This window comes from Protopterus annectens, chromosome 9.part0, assembly GCF_019279795.1.
Source record: "Protopterus annectens isolate FY-2018-M chromosome 9.part0, PAN1.0, whole genome shotgun sequence".
Taxonomy (NCBI): Eukaryota; Metazoa; Chordata; order Ceratodontiformes; family Protopteridae; genus Protopterus; species Protopterus annectens.
In genome coordinates this window covers 908,619,907-908,646,851 of record NC_056743.1, presented here as the reverse complement: position 1 = coordinate 908,646,851, position 26,945 = coordinate 908,619,907, and the positions used below count along the sequence as shown (strand labels likewise).

General features: G+C 41.3%; 1 protein-coding gene across 1 annotated transcript in view; it reads left to right on the top strand.

Annotated features, from left to right (window-relative positions):
• PRIM1 (DNA primase subunit 1) overlaps positions 1–26,945 on the top strand; it is a gene marked incomplete in the record, with an annotated part of 324,551 nt that overhangs the window by 236,394 nt on the left and 61,212 nt on the right. The window contains 1 exon segment of the mRNA XM_044083646.1: positions 8,335–8,429. Coding sequence (XP_043939581.1) covers positions 8,335–8,429 — 95 coding nt within the window.

Sequence of the window (26,945 nt, the reverse complement as noted above, 5' to 3'; positions counted from 1 at the left end):
CATGTTCTGAAACTACTCTTAAGAAAAAAGTTTGTATAACCCAGTGCTTGACCGCACCTTGCAGACCTTCCTAAGAGTTTGTGAAAATGATTTTAGAACTTTACTGACTGAAAGCACTCATAACAAGTGGGGTTTAACCTATCTACGTCTTAGAGAAAATTGCTGCATGATATCAGCTCTGACAGGCAACTACGTGTCATGAAACCTGACATGGGCACTGGAATAGTACTCCTGGAACAAGATGCTTATAAGAGTGAATCTGAATTAAAAAAAATAATGCTCTTTACAAACTGGTTGAATTTGCTTTTGTTAATAAACCGTTTAAGCTTATTGATTGCTTAACAAGTTAGAACAAAGCCAATGCATCACACTGGATGATTCTCTCTTTATGATGGTCCCTAACTCATGCTTGGGCCGACGGTTTGGCATCTTCAGCATTTATAAGGATGCCCATGACCCTACTTTTTATCTCATCTCCAATAAGACACCAAGACAGAAAAAATAGCTGAATTCTTGGATTTCTTACTTAGCCCCCTGGTACAATCCATTAAATTTTACTTAAGACTCTTGGGCCTTTTTGACTGAACTTTTTTCATCTTATTTTGATAAGAGAAGCTGTCTCCTAGTTGCACTTGAAATTGTGTCGTTAATACACCCAACATTCCTTAGCAGTGCATTGAAGCTGTCAACTTATTTTTGTCTAAGTATGCTGCTTTTTTTGCCTTCTAAAGTGGACACCATTTCTGAGCTGGTTTCTGTCGTTTTATGCAATGCATAATATGTATAGATTATATATAAATGTAGATATATACATAAGGAGAGAGTGTGTGTGTGTGTGTAATATATATAGATATATATATATATATATATATATATATATATATTGCACACATTTTGCTCATTCTCATTTCCTCCTGTTCATCACCTGCATTTGATACTATTGTGTAAATATTGTACATAGCAGTGCATGTGACTATATTTTATTGCTTATTGTCTTCTGTACTTTTGTCTTTGGGCAAGGATCATGACTGAAAAAGGGTCAGTAGTCTAGGTCACCCACCTGCTAATCAGAATAATAAAAAAAGAGGGGCTGTTGTAATGTAGTAAGGATCTGACCACTAAATGTCTTCTCAAAGCCACAAAGGAGGATATTACTCCATAATAGTTTGTCAAAGCCAGGAATCGCTGACTATAAAGTGTGTGTGGGCAGGTTCTACTATTTGCAATGAATACCTTCCATGTTGTGTAGAAGTGGACAGCCTTTTGTTTGCACTACCATTAATGAGTGTTTGTGTTTGCTTTCTGCTTTGTAGTATGGCAAAATGTCCTGCAGGATTTTTTGGTTCTCAAAAGTGGCTCATGAGGAGTTATAGCTGAGAGTCTTTGACTGTGTGGCTTGACCAGCATCTATTAAAGATGACCATAATTGTTTCAGCTGTATATTTTTGCTTCATTATATTTCCAGTTGTATATTTTTTAAAGATATTTTTCCTTTTAGTAATAGTTTTGCAGAAAAATGCGTGTTACAGAATGTCACTTATGGCAACCTATGGCCTGAATAATGTGAATACCAAAACTATTAAAATATTTGTGTAATTTAATACAAGTAACAGCAAACTTGAAGTCACTGCTTGCATCTTAATTTCTTTTGTGAAGATGCAAGCCCGCTGCACCCCAGGAAAAGCACTCTTCCTACTTATACCAATTCCGAGATCGATGTAGTTCAGAGAAGAGGGAATCCACTGAGAAAGTCATTTAAGAGTTAGTATATATAATCTATTTAGTCCCTGTAATTACACTTAAATCCTCAGTTTTGAGGATCGCATTTATGGTTTTCTAATGTACGTTTGAGCTCTTCATTCACTTTTGCACAAAGTTCTCTACAAACATTTTCCCAGAGAAGTCCATATAAATCATCCCCTCCAAACAGATTTTATGCAACATTCCTTCTGAATGTTTCACCACTACCAGAAATACAGACATGAGGGAGAAGAGAAGAGTAAAAGTGACATGACTGAGATGATTAACACTTTCACTGCACCTGCTGATTTCCCAGTCTAACTTGAAACACTTGGCTTGCATGTGGAGTAACGCAAGAATTTGGCTCACATGTTGGAATAACAAAACTTGCCATTAACCACATCCTGTAGCTCATTTTATTTTAAGAGCACTGTGATCCTACCCAGATGTTCATCGTGCATACAGCTGCAGTCATAACAGATGGGTTCTCCTGCCGTCAGGCGGGTCCTCGGTCGGCCGAATTCCAAAGTCTAGGTCCGGCATCGGTTGTCGTCGCTTCTTCCCTGACGTCAGTGCGACAGGGGTATAAAAGAACCAGCCGACGCCATGTTCTTCAGTCTTTCTTGCCGCGCGGTGCCCGAAGCAGAAGCAGTTCGCAAGTGCCGGTCGGCCAGCTCCTGAGATTACGAAAAATTTGGGAAACCGAAGTCTTCTTTAAAGCCAAGTACCCCGTTGGGGAAACTTTTCTTGTCTCAGACCGATGTCAGACAAAGTTAATAATTGTATTTCTTGTGGGAAGCAAATACCGCATAAGGATTTCCATTCCCTCTGTATACCTTGTTTAGGCCCAGACCACGACGTCTCGGTCTGTCACTGTTGTGCTAGATTCAACAAACGCACTATTAAGCGTCAGGCGGAGTTCGCCCAGCATTTTTTTTGGGAAAGCATTTAACTATACCATGTCGTCGGATACTCCGACACGGTTTTGTCTAAAACGCAAAGACAAGGACCGACACTGAGGTCCGCGGCCTCTACCGACACCACGCCAAAGCCGACTACACGTGGTCCGGTTCTCAGTGAGGCGCCTCGCGGCCCCTGACTACCGACACATCTTTGGAGGTGTCTCCTGTACCCGAGGTCGCAGGCTCCTCGGCCCACACCCCGACTACAGATACCGAAGCCACTCTTGGCATTGAAACACAGAATGTGGTCAGGTCCACCTCCCCTCAAGGTGTCTTCAGACCTTCCTCTTCTTTCTCCATCAAGGCTTTCACCAAGTCTAAAGCAACCATGCACCCTAAGAGACCAGTTACACAGGGCCCATCTCCAGGCCCCATGCCTAAGAGACAGATGCTTAAAATGGCTGAGGATTTAATTACTCTAATCAGAGGTTCCCAGCCACCTCCGGACAAAAGGCCCAGAGTGGAGGAAGATTCCCCCTCCTCTGATCAGGGATCCATTATTTCAGAACACTCTGATGATCAGGAACAGGCTTACTCCCCTTTTGAAGACTCTGATGCAGAGGAGTCTATTCCTTCTGTATCCCCCCCTGAGGATTTCTCATTTGGGGAAACTTTGCATACCTTAAGGGAACACTTCCACTGGGAAGGCCAGGATTATTCAGATTCCAAGAAAAGGCTCAGGGAATTTCTTTTGTTACCCCAGCACAGGCCTCTGGCTATACCTCCTGTCTTGGACATCCTAGATGATGTTTACTCGGAGGCCTGCCTTAACCCGGACTCTCTACCTCCAGCTCCCGTTAAGCCTGACAGGTACTACAGGGTTCCTGATTCACACCAATTTCTTTACAAAAGCTATGCTGCTGACCTAGAAACCATCTCACAGGGACCAAAGGGAGTTAAGGCTTCCATTGCCAAAAATCCATTGCCTTCCGAGAGAGATTCCAGATCCTTAGAAAGGTGGGGAAAAAAGGTATATACCTCGGCTACCTTAACCATGAGGGCCTTAAACTGTCAGTTTCATATGCTAAAATACCAACAGTTTCTGTTATCTCAATTGAAAAGTAAAATGTCACAACCTGAACAACCAGACTTGAAGGAGTTGCAGGATTTGATGCATAGTGCAGAACAAGTGGGTAAACATACCTTACAATGTGGTTTTGATGCTCTAGAGGCCTCATGTAGAGCTGCTGTTACAGGCTCAGTCATACGCAGGCATGCTTGGCTCAAGGAACAAACCTTGCCTGATCATGTCAAAGCTAAATTACTAGACGCCTCTTCAAAAGGATGTACTATTTGGGGCAAATGCTGAGGAAGTATTACGAAAAATGGAGGAAAAAGCTAAATCAATGCAAACTGTGAAAGAATTTCTGCAGGTTCAACCACCACGTTTTAGTAGAAATTGGCCTTCCAAAAACTGGTCCTTTCCTGCCACGGACAGACCCCAAAGAGGCAGATACAGGCGCCCGAGGGGCAGAGGACAACCACAAGGATCGTACAGAGGCAGACAATGGCAAGCTCCTACACAAAGAGGTGGTGAGGACAACTCGCAATCTTTCAGAAAGCAAACCCAATGACTTTTCCCTTTGCAGGCCAACCAGGTCTCAAATGGCAGCCCCCTTAGGAGGAAAACTGGCACTATTCTCAAAAAGTTGGCATGTTGTCACAAAGGACAAATGGATCCTGGACATTATAAACAGAGGCTATAAATTCCACTTTCATACCCTTCCAAAAATGAGAGGCATGCCAAAACTGCCACACAATCAAAGGGCAGAGGCACAAAAGCAAATTTCAGATCTTATAAACATGAAAGCTATTCAAGAGGTACCTACACACGAACAAGGTCAAGGTTTTTATTCCAGGCTATTTCTGGTGCCAAGGAAGGGAAAAGATTGGAGACCTATTTTGGATCTTTCCATCCTAAACACATTCCTAATCGTACCAAAATTCAAGATGCTCACTCTACAGCAACTTCTTCCCATGCTGGGCAAGGAGTCTTGGCTGGTAACATTGGACCTCAAGGAGGCATACCTGCATGTCCCAATCAGACAAAATTGCAGAAGATACCTCAGATTTCTTGCAGGTTCAACCCATTATCAATTCTCTGCATTGCCCTTTGGCTTATGTACTGCGCCCAGAGTATTCACGAAATGCCTGGCATCAGTAATTGCCTACTGCAGACTTCAAGGGATACAAATATACCCTTATTTGGACGACTGCCTGATCCAAGCGGACAGCAAGCACATTCTTCTGAAACATCTGGCTTATGTAATAATGTTATTAAACTCTCTGGGATACACAGTCAACAAAGAGAAATCAAGGCTAGTACCGTCTCGAAATATAATTTTCCTGGATGCCAATTTGGACACAAACACCCAGATGGCCTACCTCATGCCAGAGAAGCAGGGGCAACTAATTCAATATTTCAAAACAATGGCAAATTGCACCAGGCTGACTGCAAGGAAAATCCTGCAGGCTCTGGGATTCATGGCATCTTGCATCTTGCTAATCCCATGTGCAAAACTGCATATGAGAAAACTACAATGGTACCTAAAAAACATATGGTCTCAACACAGCCACAGTTTGGAAACAATAATAGCACTACTTCCATGTCTGCAAAAGGAATTTGTGGTGGGCTCAAGCATGTCAAGCAAAAACAGGTCTTCCATTCAGCAAGCCTCAAGCAAATCAAGTCATCACAACAGACGCCTCTGACTACGCCTGGGGGGCGCACATGACAGACCAGTGCATTCAGGGCAGATGGACCCAAAAATTAAAGCATCTTCACATCAATCAAAAAGAAATGCTAGCAGTAATAATTGCTATTATAGCTTTCAAGGACCTTCTACAACCAGGTCAGCTATTGATAAGAATGGACAACACCACAGTTATGTGGTACATAAACAAGCAGGGAGGAACACATTCCTATCCCCTATGCAGACTAGCCATATCACTTTGGAACATGGCCACGGACTTACAAATGGAACTACAAGCACAGTACTTGCCAGGCAAGGAAAACACGCTGGCAGACAACCTAAGCAGGAATATGACAGATCCACACGAATGGATGTTGCATCCAAAAGTTTTAACAGAAATAATCCAAGAAGGGGAAGGTCAGACTTGGATCTCTTTGCCTCCCACAAAAATCATCAATTGACAAAATTCTGCTCGAGGACCTTCCACCCAAAGGCCTGTAGAGTGGACGCTCTCTCTTTCAGCTGGACATCAATGACAGTTTATGCCTTCCCGCCTCTTCCTCTGCTGTCCAAAGTCCTATTGAAGACCAGAGCAGACAGACCAAAGATGATCCTCATTGCTCTGGACTGGCCAAGGCAACACTGGTACCCACTCCTGAGGAGCCTGACTCATTCCCCTCCATGGACCCTGCCTCTAATGCCTCTTCTTCTTCTGACTCGGCACAGCTTCAAAACTCTTCAGTCAGCTAAAAACACTCAATCTAGCCGCATGGAAGATTCCTTAGCATCACAGCAGGCCCTACTCTCCAAGGAGGTGCAGGATGTCATTTTGGAGGCCAGAAGGCCATCAACTAGAAAAGCTTACTCCGCAAAATGGAAACGTTTTTGTGTCTGGAGTGAGAAAAAGGGCCAGAACCCTGGAAAACTGAATTTACCTCAAATACTACAATATTTGGCTGAACTACTAAGCAGTGGATTTTCGTTCTCCTCCATCAAAATCCATGCCTCAGCCATTTCTGCAGAATACAACACTGATCCTCCTTTATTCTCTCACCCTCTTTTAAGACAGTTCCTCAGAGGGGCTAAGAATTTAAGACCTCCAAGGAAACAACCAATACCTGGTTGGGATCTAAATTTCATTCTGGAAAAACTGACTTTGCCTCCTTTTGAGCCAGCTGCTTCATCAGATTTGCAATATTTGTCCTGGAAAACAGCTTTCCTTCTGGCTATCACTTCAGCTCGTAGAGTTTCAGAACTACAGGCCCTCATGAATGTTCAGCCTTTTATCATCTTCCATTAGGACAGAGTTTCATTACGAACCAACCCTTCCTTTATGCCTAAAGTGGTATCCAGGGTAGCTTTAAATCAGGCCATACATTTACCGACTTTTTATCCCAATCCTCAAAACAAAGGGGAGAGATTACTACATTCCTTGGACATCCACAGGCAACTGCGTTATTATTTGGACAGAACAAAGCCTTTCAGAAAATCAGAACAGCTCTTTGTGGCTTATGTGGTAGGAGCTCCAGGAAAGCCAATTTCCAAGCAGACAATCTCAAAATGGATAGCCCACTGCATACGCTTTTGCTATTCCTTTCATGGCAAAACTGTTCCTACAGGCATTAGAACTCATTCCACCAGGGCCACAGCCACCTCTGCAGCCTTCCTCAGAGGAGTTCCTACCAAGGATATCTTAGAAGCAGCCACTTGGAGTTCTGTGCATACCTTCTCCAAACACTACAACCTACCATTATACTCCAAATCTAGAGCAGGCTTTGCCACTGCAGTCTTGCAGGGCATTTTGGCTCCTCCTAGTTCCACCTAGAGCCTACCACCACTTTCTTAGCTTTGGGATTCTACCCATCTGTTATGACTGCAGCTGTATGCACGATGAACATAGTACAGTTTTGTACCTACCATAAATGTTGATGTTCGAGTGCTAATACAGCTGCAGTCCAGGTTTCCCTCCCTCCTTCCCCTCTAGGGGTATTCTTTTATGGTGTATTTGCTTGCAACTACTGTTTTTTGATTTATATTGCATTGCTTTACTTCATAATTTTATGTATTGCCTTCCTTCTGGGGGCATCTAACATCTGGGGCAAGAAAAACTGAAGAACATGGCGTCGGCTGGTTCTTTTATACCCCTGTCGCACTGACGTCAGGGAAGAAGCGACTACAACCGACGCCGGACCTAGACTTTGGAATTCGGCCGACCGAGGACCCGCCTGACGGCAGGAGAACCCATCTGTTATGACTGCAGCTGTATTAGCACTCTAACATCTACATTTATGGTAGGTACAAAACTGTACTTTTCCAAGACCTGCTTAAATTCTTCTTGAAGTCTGTCACTCTTGGCAGAGCATGGCCTAAAGTATGTAATTGTGATCCATTCTAAGCCAGTAAGAGAATGGTGGGTGAGTTGGTTATAATGTGTATGAATAGAAAAGAAAACTTTTTTTTGTGAACTTCTGCCTATGCCAGCTGTTATTCTTTAGTAGTAATGGGCTTATAACATTGTCCTGGTACTGAAAGAAGTTTAGTACCCCCCCCCCCCCCCATGTATTCACAGTACAGCTTAAACCTTATGGCATGAATCCATGGATCATGGCTGAAATGGGTCCACAGTGGGCCTAGTTCACTTACTAAATTCACAAATTAAACTGTAACCCAGGAGTAAAATAACAGAAGAACATTGTTGTCCCCCTCTGAGAGGAATCAGTTTCTTAGATTTGCTGAGAACTGCAAGTATGGAATGTATATCTAACTTCTTGTGGCAATGTGCATTTTCTCAGGTGCTTTATTGGACTCTGTTTTTTTTTTCTTTGATTTCTTTTGTTTTGTTTGCTTTATAATGCACAAACTGAATGGCTGTCCATTATGCTGAAACTGAAGATATATAACTATGTATGATACCATCATAATATTCTCTTCATTTATAGCCAAATTTGTCTTGAGTTGGACAAATTGCTTCCTGAGGCAGAGCAAAACGAGAAAGAAGCTGATGGTGACCTTGATGTCAAACGTGTTGTTCGAGGTACAGTAACTATCTCTGTTCCCTAACTGGATATTCTGTTTGTTATGGTTTGCCTAGTGATATGACCAGTATTGCTTTCCTATACTAGCAGCTTGCAGTAGTTACTTGTTACACCACCTTTTGACTACTCATGAGAAGTGCATACATAAATACACAACTCTCAATACTTCACAGTATTAGTCATCATCATCATCTTCTTTCGGCTGTTCCCGTTGGGGGTCGCCACAGCAGATCACCTGTTTCCATTTATTCCTGTCCTCTGCATCTTGCGCTGTGACACCAACCACCTGCATTTCCTCTCACCACATCCATAAACCTTATCTTAGGCCTTCCTCTTTTCCTGTTATCTGGTAGCTTCATCCTTAGCATCTTTTTCCCAATAATACTCAGCATCCCTCCTCAGCACATGTCCAAACCAACGTAATCGTGCCTCTCTGGCTTTGTCTCCAAACCTTCCAACCTGGGCTGACCCTCTAATATACTTATTCCTAATCCTGTCCACCCTCGTCACACCCAGTGCAAATCTTAACATCTTTAATTCTGCCACATCCAGCTCAAACTCCTGCCTTTTTGTCAGTGCAACCCATATAACATAGCTGGTCTCACTACCCTCTTGTAGACCTTCCCTTTCACTCTTACAGGTACTAGTCTGTCACAAATCACTCCTGACACTCTTCTTCACCTCTCTTCCACACTCACCGTTACTCTGAACTACTGACCCCAAGTATTTCAACTCATCCACCTTCGCCACCTCTACTCTTTGCATCCTCACCATTCCTCTATCCTCCCTCTCATTCACACACATATATTCTGTCTTAGTCCTGCTGACCTTCATTCCTCTTCTCTCTAGAGCATATCTCCATCACTCCAGGGTCTCCTTCGCCTGTTCCCTACTCTCACTACAGATCATAATGTCATCTGCAAACATCATAGTCCAAGGGGACTCCTGTCTGATCTCGTCTGTCAACCTGTCCATCACCATTGCAAATAAGAAAGGGCTCAGAGCTGATCCTTGATGTAACCCCACCTCCACCTTAAATGCATCCGTCACTCCCACCGCAGACCTCACTGCTGTCACACTACCCTCGTACATATCCTGTACCACTCTTACATACTTTTCTGACACTCCTGACTTCCTCATACAATACCATAACTCCTCTCTAGGCACCCTGTCATATGCTTTCTCTAAGTCTATAAAAACACAATGCAACTCCTTCTGACATTCTCTGCACTTCTCCATCAACACTGTCAGAGCAAAGATCGCATCTGTAGTGCTCTTTCCCAGCATGAAACCATACTGCTGATCACTAATCATCACGTCCCTTCTTAACCTTGCTTCCACTACTCTTTCCCATAACTTCATGCTGTGACTGATCAGTTTAATCCCTCTGTAGTTACTACAGCTCTGCACATCACCCTTATTCTTAAAAATCTGTACCAAAACACTTTTTCTCCATTCCTCAGGCATCCTCTCACTTTCCAAGATTTCATTAAACAATCTGGTTAAAAACTCCACTGTCATTTCACCTAAACACCTCCATACTTCCACAGGTATGTCATCTGGGCCAACAGCCTTTCCATTCTTCATTCTCTTCATAGCTATCCTTACTTCCTCCTTGCTAATCCATTGTACTTCATGATTCACTATCCATACATCATCCAACCTTCTCTCCCTCTCATTCTCTTCATTCATCAACCCCTCAAAGTACTCTTTCCATCTCCTCAACATACTTTCCTCGCTTGTGAGTATGTTTCCCTCATTATCCTTTATCACCTTTACCTGCTGCACATCTTTCCTAGCTCGGTCCCACTGTTTAGCCAATCGGTACAGATCCTTTTCTCCCTCCCTAGTGTCCAGCGTTTCATACAACTCTTCATATGCCTTATCCTTAGCCACCTCTCTCTTTGCCATGCACCTCATCTCCTTATACTCCTGTCTACTTTCTTCATCTTTCTGACAATCTCACTTCTTCTTTGCCAACCTCTTTCTCTGTATACTCTCCTGTACTTCCTCATTCCACCACCATGTCTCCTTGTCGTCCTTCCTCTGTCCAGATGTGATACCAAGCACCTTTCTAGCCGTCTCCCTTTTTAGCTCTGCTGTAATTACCCAGCTATTTGGTAACGCTTCACTACCACCCAGTGCCTGCCTTAACTCATCCCTGAACTCCACCTCACAGTTATCCTTTTTCAATTTCCACCATTTGATCCTTGGTGCTGCCCTCACACTCCTCCTCTTTTTGATTATTAGTGCTACACAGAAATGTGCATTAAAAATGAAACAAAAAAAGGTAGAAACTACTCTAAAACTGTCGCAAGACTGTGTATATTCTTAAATAGTTTATGTAGTCTGATTTGTATGATGCACTAAATTCATTAAATCGCAGCTGTTCTCCACAGGTTTTATAGATGTTTATAGGTGCACAGGATTTAAAATTATGAGACGTAAAGTGCACTTTAGTTGAAACTTGCATTGATTGCATAGTTATTTATAGGTGGACTTAGAGTGACATTTAATTTCCTTGTTTTGTGCTCAGCCCCCCTCCTCCCTTTTCCAAGCAGTCCCTGCAGACCTTTTAGATCCAGTGCTACTCTGCTCCTGTTGTTTTTGTGTCTCACCCAAGTGTAACAGTCACACAGACTTTCCTGCTCTCTAAAGTTATGTGCCCTAATCTCCCTCTTTTTTTGTGGCAAGGGTGCAGAAGCAGCTGACTAGTCTCGCAGGTATTTTATCCTTGCAGGGCTTTCTGCCCAAATCTTTACTGAAGGCATTCTGCTCAGTGAGGGCAGCAGTTGTGCACCTTCATTTTGGAATATACTCCATAGTTCTCTGTCATGTCTGCAAAAGAAGTTTCTAGGTGTTAGCCTACAGCTGTGTGTATGTTACATGGAATGTCATCTGAGCACTCCTGCCACACCGCTCTCGAGAAGGAGAGCAGGCTGTGTCCACTCCATCATTTGTTTCCTAACCAACCCTTCACATGCTGCAAAAATGTTCCTGATTACTGCTTATCAGCAATACAAGTGTTAGTCTAACTGTCCCATCATCCAGCTTGATGATGCCCTCTTTCATAGATGGTAATTCAGCTCCATGGTTGCTAAAAGTTGTGAATGTGTATGTTCAGAAGTTAAAGGTTTCTGTTTTTTTTTTTTTGGGGGGGGGGGGGGTTATTGTCTGTTCTTAAACTTCCTTATTGCTCCTTTCCTATTCTTGAAAATGAGCAATGTGCATTCACTGAACACTTCATAACTCTCAGGACACTGTAGGCATTGAAGTGGTTGATATCTGTAGATAAATGAAATGCCATTATTCCCAAAGCCTGTGAGACGATGTGAGGTATTGCCAGCTATGCTAGGAGACGTAGGGCAGTGGATGTGTAACATATTCCAGCATGGTTATCTGGAATTTTTAAAGAATTATATGTCCTTTATATATCAAATTGATTTGTACAGATGTTTGTGTTGAAAATGTATTTGTAAAGTTGCTTGTGTTAAAAATGTATCAACAGTGTGTCCTGCTGGATAGAAAAGAAATGTGCATTTATATCTGACTGTACTGTTGTAAATAGGATACTGGAAGAGATGTTAATCTCAGTCCAGCTAACTTTGAAAAAATATTAAGACATTAAATGACTTAATTTAGGTCATAAAGATTGTATCTTACAGTTCTGACTACAGCCAGAGACAAAATGTCTGGGAAAACAAGTACTATGAATCCTTCTGTATTGTCTTTAGCAATGAACTAATTGCTACTCTTTAAGGGTAGAGGTTTAAAATTGTTTTTATAACTTACAGAAGCTGCCACAGATAAGCTCTTCATGTGGGTATTATTAACACATGTGCTGAATCCTGGCAGCTTCTAGCCAAGGGGGTTAGTATGGGAATCAGAAGTCATATGACCAGATGCGTGTAATTTAATTTTGTAAGCCAGCTCTCTAATGATATTTTAATACTAGATGAGACCAAAGTCTCAAGGCAGTCTGTCTTTGGAACCTGACAAAAAAGGACCCCACACCTACTTCATCTTGCCTTGCTCTAGTAAGTGACCAGGGAATAGTAATTATTTAGATCAGTCAGGAAAATATAGTAAGATTAGTTAAGTACTGTTTTTGTATCTCTGTGAATCTATTCGTCTGTGTTATTTTAATATTTCCTGTGTTGAAACTCTGATGTTTATTGTAGATAATACTCTGTATTTTCATGTTTTATTTATTATTACATATATTTAAACTTTTCATTGTGGCTGATCCTTCAGAGAATATTTTGACCTTTGAGAGTACTCTTATCTATTTGGTGACTCTGTGGCCATGTCTGAAAGCCTTATTACATTGGTCAAAACACTACCATTTGTATTATTAATTTCAGAAATAATTGGGTACGCTTGTAAGAGCCTTTATAGTAGATGACTTTGGAGTGTCTGATGGCAATAACTATGTTATAGTCTGTGCAGAAGGGAGCATAGCTAGTAAATCTCTGCCAGCCTTTCCCAGGTGTCTGTGCTGTGTCTGCGTGCAAATTGAATCTCCAAGAGTGTGTGTGTCAGCTGTTTCGAGCAGGGACATGAAGCACTGGTTTCACAGGGAGTGTGGTGAAGGACTTGGCTTGGACACTTGGCTGAGGACTTAATTCTGTAGCTAAACCAGTGGGCACTTTTAATGTGGACTTGGACAGAGAGAGAGAAACCTAGACCCCTGACTGAGTGTGTTCCCTGTGTGCTCTTAAGGGAAATTATGCTTGATGCAGAGAGCTGCATCTGTAAATACTGTGTGTATCTATTTTTGTTCTGAGCAAACGTCCCTCTCCAGTGTCAGTGGTGAGGATTCAGGCTCCTTGATTACTAGCCTAGAGAGAGGATGTCACAGCCTGCCTTTTTTTTTTCCTGCAGTCTCTCTCTATCCAAATGTGACCGTGTTGAAGTGATAAGTTATGGTTAAGGAATAACTCTGTTTTACATTTGCTAAAATAAATTTTGAATTTGTTCCATTTCATTTCATGTTCACTTGCATGTTATTTCTGTTGTACTTTCTAAACTTCTGAAGCAGATTTTAAGGTAGGAAGAAACCTTTTGCGTTTTGACATTTGTTTGGAGTAATTTAGGTTTACTTGCTTTAACAAATACCAGGGTAATCAATGAAAACACTTCCTTGAAACAATAGGTTTATAGGTCAGTACTAACTTGTTGGTCCAGAAAACCATTAGTGGCCTAGCCACAATACCCTAAATTGTAAATAACCATTGACCAGACTAATTTATACCCATTTTCATCCTCGTTCAATGAAGGCTTGAGGGGTGAGACCCAGAGTGTGTGTAAAATTGCCCATCCATTCATTTAAGTTACAGTTAGAATATCAGACAGCTACTTAGCTTTACATCTAAAAGAAGCCTGCTCCACAAAAGTGGGATTCTCTGTGATGTTTCTATTAATCTCATCAGCAGGTTCTACCAAGTTTTCAGTGGAAGCCAAGATCTGATGAGTGGGTGTTGAAGGTGGTAGTTTTGCTGATGTGCAGAAGGTTGCAGAACACTGGATCCTTCGAGAATCTGTATCCTACTTAGAGGTCACTTCTCAAAAGTCTGTAGGAAAAAGCAAAGCAAGAATACTGACGTGCCATTGATAATCTTAAGGAAATGCTGTAGTCTCTCAAGCTGGGTTGTATGTTTAGTTAGGTACATGCCAAAAAGACTTATGGTATGGACTTGATGAGGGAGGATAACTTCCTTAGATCTGGAAGAAAGACCAATGCTGATTAGTCTGGTAAGGTAAAAGGAATTCCCAACAGCAGATACAGGGGTGTTCATTGTCAACAAAAATGCCCAGTATTGAGGTCCCTAGTAGCCATGTCCACTTTCAAATGGGTGTCACCTGTATGGTAGGTGCATGGCTTTCCAGCTTTGCCTAGAGACAATGCTTTATTTCTTGGCATTTATTTTTAGGCAGTGGTCCAGGCATCACCTATTGGTGCATGTTAGTACCTCCTGAAGAATTTGGAAGTTAGATGGGGAGTTAATGATGGCTGCAAGTTAAACTTGGTCAGCCACAAGCCCTTGATGTCAGCCTTGGCATTAGGCATCAGCAACAGAGAAGTAGTCCTTGGCAGACCTTTAGGGAATACTGCTGGTCAATATTCTTTTGAAAAGAGTATGCCTCCCACATTATTAGATTGGGTACTGTCATTTAGCCAGTTTGCTATACAGTTGGTAAAATAGGGGTTTTCATTTAGTTTGTGTTCCAAATGCATGGGAGTATTCAAATGCAAGTGCTTGTACAAAAAAAATTGCTTGTAAGCTACTTGAATGTAACCCAAACAGTGGGCAAACACTCTTGCACCATTATCCACACCTGTTACTTCATATATGTACTTATTCTAAGAGTTCATTGATATGGAGGAAAAAGCAAATGCAGTTTAAATCGTGATTTTTTTTTTTCTGATTCTGCTCTTTCTCAGTTGGTATAGGCACAACCCACAAGCAAGCACTACATACATTACATTTCATACTTAGGCAAAAAATGCTGGGTCAGGTTAAGTACAAGCATAACATATATGAGCAAGGGTAGTCAAATATTAGCCTTATGAGGGCTTTCAAGAAAGCCGTCACTTCAGACAGAAAGTAGGCTAGTGAATACAGTTGAGCTTGATAGCCTAGGTAGGCACTTGAACTCCCATTTAACCCCCTAGTAATAAGATCTTTTGTTTGAGAGGAGGACAAGGGGACAGGATATGCTTTGAGTTTAAAGGACTTGTGGGGAAGGGGTGACTGCTGAGTTTGAGAGGTTCCGAAGTTGTATTGCATTAAGTGAATTTAAGAAAGTGGTGTTGGAAATCTGAACCAGCTGGAAATATAATAAACAGATCTTGGTTGGAAGTAGAAATAATGCCTGAGAATAGACAGGCAGACACACACACAGACACACACACAGACACACACACACACACACACAGACACACACACACACAGACACACACACAGACACACACACAGACACACACACACACACAGACACACACACACACAGACACACACACAGACACACACACACAGACACACACACACAGACACACACACACAGACACATTCCACTGCTTGAGTACCATCTAAATGCATAGAAGTGAAAGGGTGTTTGCTGTCATCTGGGACTTAAACCCAAGACCACCAGTATATACCATGTTGGCATCTCTGCTTTTGGACCAACAGCCACCACTAGACAGGCATTGTTTTTCCTAAAGAGTGTTATTGTTTCCGCTAAGAAACCTCCAGCATGATGATCAAATCCGTCTTGAACATAGACACACACACACACACACACACACACACACACACACACACACACACACACACACACACACACACACACACAAAGCCCTCTGCTGAAACACAATTACTCCAAGGAGGAAGATAGTGTTAAAAAGAGGAGGAGGAAATGGATCACTGGAAAAGTGAGCAGACTGAATGGAATGATGAGTCTGAGTGGTTTGGGGGGGGATTAGGGAGGAGCTCCCAAAAATCTCAGGAGTAACCTGAAAGGAGGATCCTGGGCCTACAAAGTCGGCAGTGACAGGTAAGCCAAGCTCTGGGGACAGTGGATCAGTCAGTAAAAACTGCCACTTAGGAGGGAAAACACAAACTCTAAGGTCTGCATCTCCGTGGACGTAGAAGAAAGTTAGTGGTATCCTTAGCTTGAAAGTCATGAAGGATATTAAGTCAGGAGGAAGTCTGACCAGCTAACAAAGAGTTGATGTCTGCCATACTTGTCTTGATGTTGCACCGAGCCAACCAAGTGAGGAAGGTTCTTAACGAATAGGTAAAAGGTGCTTGGATGTAGTGATATACTTGGGTGAATGCAACCTTAGAAGGCAGTGTTGCTAGTAAGTAGAGATTTGCCAGTTACTAGATGCCACAACTTCAATAATGCCACCTTGCTAGTACCCTCTGTGTAGGAGAACAGAATTTCACAATGTTCAGCTGCTGGTTTGAAGGAATAGATTAAACAGGAGAAGCATGAACCTAGTAATTAGTTAAGGGAGAGAGATGCCATGGAGGGGAATTCTTTACCATGAAGGTGTTGCCTAGCACCAAGCAGGATAGCACTATTTTAGTGTGAATTCAGAATATCTCAGATATGCTTTACAGTTAAACTACATCGGAAGAGGCAGGCATATGGAAAAGTCCATACACAAAAATGGGGAGGGAATAGTAAGAAAAGTGGGAAGAGCAGAAAAGAGAAAGCTGGAGAGCTATACTGCATAATTCCAGAAGCCTAGGAAGTAAAGTGAGGGAGCTACAAATCTTACTTCAATGTAGGGTGGGCATAACAGAAGTGAAACCTGGGAAGGTGCTAAATGGGATTAAGCATGGTCATCTTAAGATATCAAACTGCTTAAATGATATAAAAACAATCGAAATACAGTAAGTGTAGTAATCTTTGTCAAGCAAAATATAAGCTGTGAGGTCAGAGGAATCTGCACAGAGGGAGCAGGAGGAGACCAGGTAGCACAACAAGAAGGTTAGGAGTCTGGTCATTGGGCTAGGAGGGATGGAAAGGGGGTTAGTGGTATGTTCAGTTAATAGCTACCCAGAGAGAAGGAGATGGCAACAAAAGCAGAAGGATGAAGGATTATAGCAAGAGAAACTCTGTCTCCTTGAAGGAGATCCAGGGTACTAAGATATTTTACAAAGATTAATATACAGGTCATATCACACGTCTAAGACATCTTTAGCCAGCTGGTACAAGAAGGACCTAGTATTCTTTGAGGGGAGTTAAAGTACAGAGCCTTGGAGGCAAGATCACCTTTTAACCAGAAGGGGACAATGTCGTATTGTTGCTTGCTAAATGAGCTGTAGATATTGGGTTCAAGAGTGAGACCAGGATCTTGGACTACAGGAAAGCCGACCTACACTAAAACAGACTTTCTGCTGAGTTAGTGTACCTAGGAACTAAATGAAAGGAACCTGTTCACTGTGGAATGTTTAAGGCTTTAAGTTTTAAAAATTACTAATATGGTCAAGAGAGCCAGGATGGTGTACCAAAGAGATAAATGACACACACACAAAAAAAGTTTGCCAGACATGCCTCTCAACTATCCAGCTTTTGCCTCATATTTTTGGTCTGCTCATAAATTTGTGGTTTACTGGTAAATCACAGAGGGTCGAAGTCACTAAATAATGTCCTATAATTGAGATTGACTTCATATCCTTCAGAAAACGCAGGCTAACTCTGTTGATCTATATGAGCAATATTTAAAACCTGTCCCTATTTTGGGGCCTTAGTCTTCGCATTATTTTAGGCTTTTTTTTTCTTATTTTTTTTGTGCTAAGAGGTTGAGAAGTATGTTACCAGATGGTGAAGAAGAGAGGATGGGGGGAGGGAGTACGATCAACTTAAGAAGAGAGGATGGGGGGAGGGAGTACGATCAACTTAAGAACAGAACATCTGTAAGTAGTGAGCAAAATCTAACTTTGAATGTGGCACAAAGATCAATGAAGTGAAGAGGAAAGACACTTTTTTTTCTAGAGCAGTGGGATGAAGTTCAAACTGTGACCTGAATTCTGTTGGCTAATCCCAGTGTTTTGTAGAACCAGTTGGGAGGTGGGGGAATGTGAATGAATAATCAAGGATGACTGACCCATGCCGAGTAGGGAGGTGGCCTGGTCTGCTGAAACACTGACACATTTCAGTGAACTCTCTTGTCTGCCCTATATATACGTGTGTGTGTGTGTGTGTGTGTGTGTGTGTGTGTGTGTCTATCTCAGATATATATATATATATATATATATATATATATATATATATATATATATCTATAGATACATATATATATATATATATATATATATTGTATAGATATATGGATCTATGTAGATGGATGGTTGCGTTTCAATGAAAACGCTCTTTTGTTTTAATCCATAACAAAAAAAAATTAACACTTTTATGCAGGGGGGGCAAGACCCCTGCACTCGCCATGTTGGGGGCTGTGGCCACCTATATATATATATATATATATATATATATATATATATATATATATATATATATATAATATATATATATATATACACATATATATATATATATATATATATATATATATATATATATATATATATATATGAATAAAAATTGGGTGGGGGTGATTTAGAAAGGAACTGCTCAAGATAAAGCAAGGAAAGATAGATTAGGTAGACAGAACAGAGTGAGAGGTAGCAAATGTGTTAGATGCATAAACTCAAGGGTAGAAATACACATGACCGAGAGGACTAAATGGGGGTGGGCAGAATGAGTGGATGATACTAGGTAAAGCCGGAAGAAGACTTTTGTGTGGCTTAAAGAGAGGACAAGCACAGATGAGAAGACCGCAATAGAAGTGGTGCAGCAAGAGGCGTAACTTGGTTGACTTTGTAGGAGAGCTAGCACAGGTAATCAAGGAAGGATTGCAGCAGGTATGAAAATAGAGGGAGGAGCTTTGGTCTTGTGTTGATCGTAGAAAGTGTCAGCTGGACATGACAAGCCAGAAAGTGAGAAACCTTCTTATGGATAATACAGGGGCACCATTACCTTAGTAAATCAAGATACACCAGGGTAGTGATCAACACAATGATAGCTTGCGGAATGTCTTTTGAAGGTGACAGCCATGCCAGGTGCTAGGACAAGGGAGGATAACATCTTAAGTTTGCAGTGCCTGGCTCAGAAATTGACTGGGTGGAGTTAACGTAGCAGAACTAAAACCTCTGTCGGGGTAAGGCAACCTTGCTGAAATCAAGAATGCCTAGATATTGCAGGCTGAGTATGCCAATGCCATAAAAGGGAAATGAAAAGGGGATGGGGCAGAATAAACTAATACAGTAGGCAGAAAAAGTACTTGTCAGGGAAGACAAGATAGTGTATAGGAACAGGTGTGAGAAATGACTGCAGGTTATACATCAAATTGAACCATGGAAAAGAGACCAGTAATTTTAGGTTTAAGGTTTTTGACATTTTTGCTTATGATACATATTGTTGTACCACTTCAGTTCTATTTTTCTGTCTGCTGTATTTTGTAATTGGGACTTTTGTCCCTGGGCCTCCGCTGAAAAAGGACCTGTGTCCAGTTGGACTTTCCCAGTAAACAAATGTAAAATAAATTAAAACAAGTCATGCTCAACTGGTAGAGAGGTGTAAGGTCATGTTGAGTAATAAGTTCAGGCAAGAAAACTATAGATGTTCAGACAATGATAAAGGGAGGAAACGGCCATTGTAGCTTTGACAGAATCCTAAGCAAGTAATTGAAAGGGACTGGAGATTTCAGTAGCTATTCAGGCAGGATATAAAGGGCATGAAGAGGGTGACTCCACATTTATATAGCATAAACTGTAATGTACTTCAGAATGAATTAAGGAGTCCCAAGATCATCAAATTTAGCAGCAGTGGCAGTCGATTTAGAGGAGAAAAAGGCTGAGAGCCGGTAACTAGATGTGTCAATCAAGAGATACTGAAAGAGGTTGAACAGCAATGCAAAGAATGGATAATATCTTGATGCAAGAAAAAGTTTACAGTGTGAGATCTTAAATGTACCAGCAATGACTGGGTGCATTCCTGACTCAGCTTAGAAAGTGAAATAAGGAAGTTCCTAAATCAGAAGGAATTTGGCTAGCTAAGGAATTTACAAGGAGGGGTGAGCTGCTGGGCATTTTACTTAGCAAGTATGAGAGGGTTTGAGACATTGAATTGAAAGCACACCTGAACAGCATGCACACAGCTGCAGAAAAAGTTGTGAGGAAAAGACCACAAAGGAGGTCATTATGGGTCAACAGGGAAATTAAAGAAATGACTCCTGTACGGAGAAAGTTATTTCACAGTTGTAAGACAGGTGAAGACTGGAGCCTGCAGAATATGGAAGCTTTGGAAAGTTCCACAAGTATTTAAGAAAAACAAATTCGGATCTAGCCGAAGGAATAGAGAGAGTCTATTAACAGTGAGGAACCTCCTTGCACGGATATCCTATGGCAAAGTTTCTTTCCCTTCCCTTAGCTTTTGACATCATTTTCTCCATTAGTTTTGCCATTTCCACCAGTGCAGATAAATAGTCTTTGACTTTGACCCAGGCTAGTAGCTCAGGTGCCTGTTCTAGCTGGCATGGAGAAGGTGAAAGTGACTAGGTTTAACCTGTTCACCTTCATTTGGTGAAGGCAGAGTTGGGGGTGCATTGTCTAGAGTACACATTCCATGGTTGAAGTTCTAGTTTTAATCTGGCAGTCTTATGGAGATGTTCATTTGCATGAGGGTCAGTGCTGCTTGACTATTTCAAACTCTCACACTGTGAAAGTGCACATTGATTGCACTTGCTCTTTGCATGCTAACGTCTTGGACTGTTGTAAGTATATTGAATGGTGGTTAAAACTTCCATGATTGCTTACAAGCTTGTCCATCAGTGGTGCCAGCCACAGTAGGGCAGCCACCCCTGGCTACAGTACAACACTGCAGTTCCTACCAGAGTCTGTGTACCTACTTACAAGTGAAAGAGACTGGACTTGTCCAACTAGATAGTAGTGACGAGATGAAGCTGTGGGCCAACAGCAAGACTAAAGTTAGCGGTGGCTTTACTGGCTAGCAAAAACAAAACGAAACAAGACAAGCTAAGCTAACATTAGGGCTGGAAGGAAGGCACCCCACTATTTTATTTATAATATATATATATATATATATATATATATATATATATATATATATATATATATATATATATATATATATATATATATATATATATATATATATATATATATAAAATTACATCATAAATATCTGTACAAATACTGAACGAAAGACCAGCAAACATTTTAGACTGAATCTGAAATGACCAAAAAGTATAAAAAAATGAACCTCCACACCCACTGCTAATTATATAATGCAATCTCTCACAGAAAGGCTGCTAATAGGCTGAAATGCACAAGAATAATGCATTCTCTCAAGTAGCACAGAAAACGTTTGATACAAAGTAACCATACATCTTTTCCCAGCAGTTTTAGTGCACCGGAGCTCACCCATTAACTAAATAAGCTTGATCCTTACTGTTACCTGTAAGAAGTTTGTGCATTTGCATTCTGTTTGTAAACACTGCACAAAACTGAATCCTAATTTAAGAACGACTGAATGAGGCTTCTTGCAGGACTGGTGTTACGTAAGATGTCACTGGGAGCATTGGCTGGGGAATAGACTACCCCCCCCTTTTTAGAGCGAGAGAGCTATGCTTGGCAGTAGCTGCTTGTGCTTCTCTGCAGTGTTGGAATTTCTTCAGTTAGTTGGAGCTTGATCCTGTTCTTGGTTACCCGGGAAAACTAGGCTTAAGAAAAATGCTTTCTGGAGTATCAAAGCCACCTTCTTTCATTTGATCAGCTCGCTAATCAGATCAGTCCTTAGCCCACCCTGATCTCACAAAATAGTTCTTTTGAGAAATCCATATTCTCTACAGGGGTGCTTTTTGTTTAAGCTGCATTTTCATAGAGCTTCACATCAGATGGCTAGACTGGTTGCACTGGATGGAGTTGTCACATGGTGAGCCCAGAGCAGGGTCTACTACCAATGTAACTGCGATACAGAGGCTGCTCAGGTGTTGAGAGCTAGATTTTACCATTAAGGTCATTGGTGCAATGCAGGTCTAGAACCAGTGCAAGCATGTCCATAGCACCCTTGGTACTCTCTCATGTTGGTGGTCAAACAACCTACATCTTAGCATAGGTGTGCAGTACTTGAATTGAGGAATCCTGCTTCTGGTGGGATGTCCTCTACTTAATGCAACTCTTGTGCTACTTGAGGTATCGCCCAGCTCATGTTCCACATATTTTTTAGAACTCATAATCAGGTTCCAAGAACAACCCCCTAACCCAGAGCCGATCTTTTTGTATGCATTTAATTTAAACAGATAGTGACTGAAAATGGACCATGGCAGACAGTCACTTATCTAGGCTACAAAGGCATGTGTAAATGCAAAATATATACAAACAGTTTAACATAGTTGGTTAACCAGCATTTTTTGAGGGATGAAAAGAAAACAAGATAACTGGAGAAAATCCACACAAACATGGAGAGTTTGCAAATTTCTCCCTTTGACTTTAGATTAGGACTGAACTCAGACTTTTTTCTTGGAGGCAGAACTCTTGAGACACTTTGCTCAGTCATAGAAGCCTGGAGGCACTCTGCTGAAATAGCCCCTAGGAGAGCTTGTGCTTGCTTTTGTTCTTTGCAAAATGAGCAAGTCCAAGGAGGTCTGCATGGTCTTTGTGGGTCTTAAGCATGCCCAGTGGACAAACTTCCTTCCTTTCTTCCCAACAGGGGTGCAGGTGTGTTAGGAAGGTATGATCACCATTAGATCACTGCTGCAGTAGCCTAAAGCTATGTGGCACATCATATCAAAGATAAGACCAGCTGGCTAGTTTCCATAGTTTTAGGGCACCTTCCATGCATCCCAGCCACTGCTTTGCATGCAGGAACTAGGATAAAATCATTGGCTAGGGTGCTAAAACTTCAGAACTTTCCTGCTGCTGAAGAGTGAGCTCATTTGTGGACTACAGGTGATCAGTCTATTAATGTTTCTAAGAAGTGAGAAAGATAAGTACCTCATTGGGTTTTACCTTCTGCACATAAATGTTTGTGAAGAAAATGTTCTTTTTAGTCAAAAAAAAAGTTTGAGGCCCTCCCCATCCTGGCAGTCAGGTAAAACTAATTAGAGTTTAGGTCTTCACTTTCCTCCGTGGCACCAGATAACCTCAGACACTTTTGGGTACTGAGAATTATTCTAAATGGTTACAACTGACAGTGGATTCCCTTCCTCCCATTTTAAGAGATTCCACCGCATCCACCCAATAAAACTTTCCTGTTTTCTCCTATCCTGGATTAGATGCTTTATCTGGGTATTATATAACCTGTTTCCCCAGATCAAAGGGGAAAGAATTTTATTCAAAAATCTTTCTGGTGCCAAAGAGAGAACTTTGAGACCAGTCCACCTTAGTTTTCTACTAACTTTAGATTTAAAAGATGCTTAGCATCACATTCCAATAATCAAGGATTTTGGACTCTGCAAACACTCTTGGAACTGTAGATAAACCCATGAGTAAGAACAGACAGAAACATGCAGTGTGCTTGGCTCCTGTAACAGCCCATGGACATTCCTTTGTAGGCTGCAGAGGTTCACTGGCTTGGGTAATAAACTTTTTGCTCAACCTGGGATTTCTTATTCCACCCCACAGGATAGTGTTTCTGGGATGTCTTCTGGATACAAAATTCATGATGACGTTTCTTCCTCAAGATAAAGTGAAATGTTACAGGTAGCAATTTCTGATATTTTCCAACCAGACTCTCGCATTTGCCAGGAAATGTATCTCAGAATTTTAGGTTGCACTGCCTACTATTTTCATGATTCCTTTTGCCAGACTTCATATGGGGAAAATTCAGTGATTTGTCAAATCAGTTTCGACTCTTCACAAACCCCAGCACTGTAATATGGAATGACAGGTGGTGTAAAGGGAGTTACTCTGTTAGGTAAATCAGTTGTCTCTTAACCTAAGTCTTCCTTTCTTCTTTTCAGTCTTTAGTCTGCCTGTAACTAGTAACTACAGATGCATCAGACTTTTCAAGGGAGTGAAAGTATGGGGCCTTTGGAGCAAACAAGTCAAATTAAAACACAGATTTCAAATACATTGTCTGTATTAAATGGTGTTAAATCTGTTAACCATGTTTGGACTCCAGGCTTCTAGTGATCACAGACACCACAGTGATGAGGTGCATAAACGGGCCCCAAGCCCCTACCCCCTTTGCAGACTAGCTGTGGTAGCCTGGGATCCATTTGTCCTTCCAGGCTACCTCCATTATGTCAGAGCAAAATATTACAGACAGGCTGAGCAGTGCAAGGAAAGATGCTCATGAATGCAGATTGAGCCTTGGGGTCTTCAGAAATTGATCTAGTTGAGATTTTCCACAGATCAGTTTGCCTACAACCACATTAGACAGTAAGGTGCCCGGGAGACTGATGCCTTTTAATTCTCATGGTCAGGAACATTCCTGTATGCTCTCCCATCCTTTCCTATGATAACCAGTCTTCTAAAAACTCTGAAGGGTTCCTATAAGGTAATTGTGGTGACTTCCTTTTGGCCCAGGCAGTGGTGGTTCTACCTTTTGAAAATGGTCGAGGGCAATTTATTTTTTTATTTATTTTATTTTATAGTTTGTTTACCAGGATAGTCCATTGGGCCAAGGAGCCCGTTTTCAGTGGAGTCTTGGAGAGAGAAGCATCAAACAATGGCAAGTTATAAAGTAATTGAGACAAACATTCAAAATTGTTACAAAGTATATAACATGGATAAGATATGTAGAATACAATGAAAAATGTACCATCAAAAGAAATAATATTCAGTGCCTCTACACAGATTTCCTCAAAGAATGTGCTTACTCTCACAGGTTAGAGGTTATTACTCCTCAGCCTTCAATTTCTTTGACCATCTGGATGATATAATTTTAATACCTTTTAACCTTTTAAGCACATTTTTCTGGGGATATGCAACAGGTATTGAAGGTAAAGAAACCTCCTGTTATAAAATCTTATATGGGCAAGTTGAAAAGATTTTCTAGTTGGTGCCAAACCAAAAACCAGGACCTTTTTAAGACTCTGGCTCCTGTGATTCTTCACTGTCTATGGTGGCATTATTCTATGGCCGCCTTCGTTTTCTTAGGATTTGTTACACAGCCATATCTGCTTGCTTGGCCTTAAATCCCCACTTTCTCTCTTATTCAGGTGATGCATTTTTCGAAAGGGGTTTTTACATATCCACCCAACTAGAAAGCAAGTTGCACCTTTTTTGGATATCTTAATTTTATTTTAGAAAAAAAAACTTGCACAGTTTCCTTTTGAACCCGCTCCTGGGACTGATTCCAAATTTTTATCTTGGAAAACAGTATTACTGATTTCTCTGTCCTGTAGGGGAAGAGTATCTGAGTTGCAAGTTATGACGAGTCATCGCCATCTTATTTTTCACAAAGATAGGGTTACTTTAAGAACAAGACTATCCTTTATGCCGACAGTAATTTCAGAGTTCACAACTAAACCAGGTTATTCATATCTCTGTTATTTTTTCTGAATATAAAAAGGAGAGAGAATTTCATGTACATTGGATCACCACAGGCAACTTTGATGCTGCAGTGATGGGATAAAAGCCTTCAGGATTGCTGAGCAGCTGTTTGTCTCCTATGAAGAGTAAAAGAAATGGACAAGTAGTGTATATTTAGACAGCTTCTAAATGGTTGTCCCAAGTTGTTGTATTTTGGAGTTACTATAACAAGACCCTTCCAGGCAAAGTCAGGGGCCCACTTTACCAGGGTTCTGGCTACTTCTGCATTAGAAAAGAGTGGATTCTAGAAATATACTAGAGAAAGTTATTTGGTCGTCTGTAAACATCTTTACCAAGTCCTGCAGATTAGACTTCTCTTCTAGGTCTAGTTCAGGCTGTACCAGGACTGTTTTCCAGGGGCTCCTGGACTCTTGTCTTCCTCCTCCTTTGCTTTCTAAGCTCTGTTATATATTCCATATATTGTAAGCCACTGCAGCAGTGATAATGATGAACATAATACAGCTGTGCACATAAATGTACCATAACCATAGATTTTCTAATAGATCAGTGCTTCAGTAGCTGCACCCTCCCTTCCCCTATTTTTGCTATTTTTATGCCGGTGTGTGGGATTTTTATTAGTATAGATCCTATTTGGCAGGGCTCTAGCCTCTTATGTCTAATGCAAGAAAGTTCTGGCGTCCTAGCCACTGATTTTTAAACACTTCCCTCATGCAGGGCAGTGGCTAGGCTGCAGTGAAGGTGCCGTAAGGCATTGCAAGGTGGCCAGCTGGTCTGATGCTTGCCAGGACAGCTTGTACGGTTTAAGCTACTGCAGAAGTGATCTAATCAAACAGCGACTATATCACATAATTGAAGTTTTAAAACCTCAAATCTGATATGGTCGAGACCATATCATTGAAGTTTTAAAACTTCGAATATGTAAAAATAAATAAATAACTTGCCTAAACGTTTCAAGCGTGGGTGCAAGCCTCCCTACACCCACCCACCCATACACCCCCGCTACTTAAGTATACCAACTCCGAGATCACACTACAGTGCAGTAAAGGGAAATTTTACCTTATGGAGATTTCCATTAAAACGTTCGATGTTTCAAAACTTTGATATGGTGCTGACCATATCAGTTTTGAAACTTCGACAAATCAATATAGACCCATTCAAACATCTACGTCGTGTAAGTTTACATACATAAATTGTACTTTTCCTTGCCATGTCAGGGCTCATCACCCTCAGCTATGATTCATATCTATCCTGGATCCATTCCTAACTGTTGAAGTCATTAAGGACCCTATTGAAACCATCAGAGTCTGAGATCAAGGAAGAACCCATCCTGACCCTAGTGAATCCTTTGCTTGTGGCATTCTGCCTTGCACACTGTCTGCTGTCCCTGATGGATGCCCTGGCACGGACTACATGCATGCAATT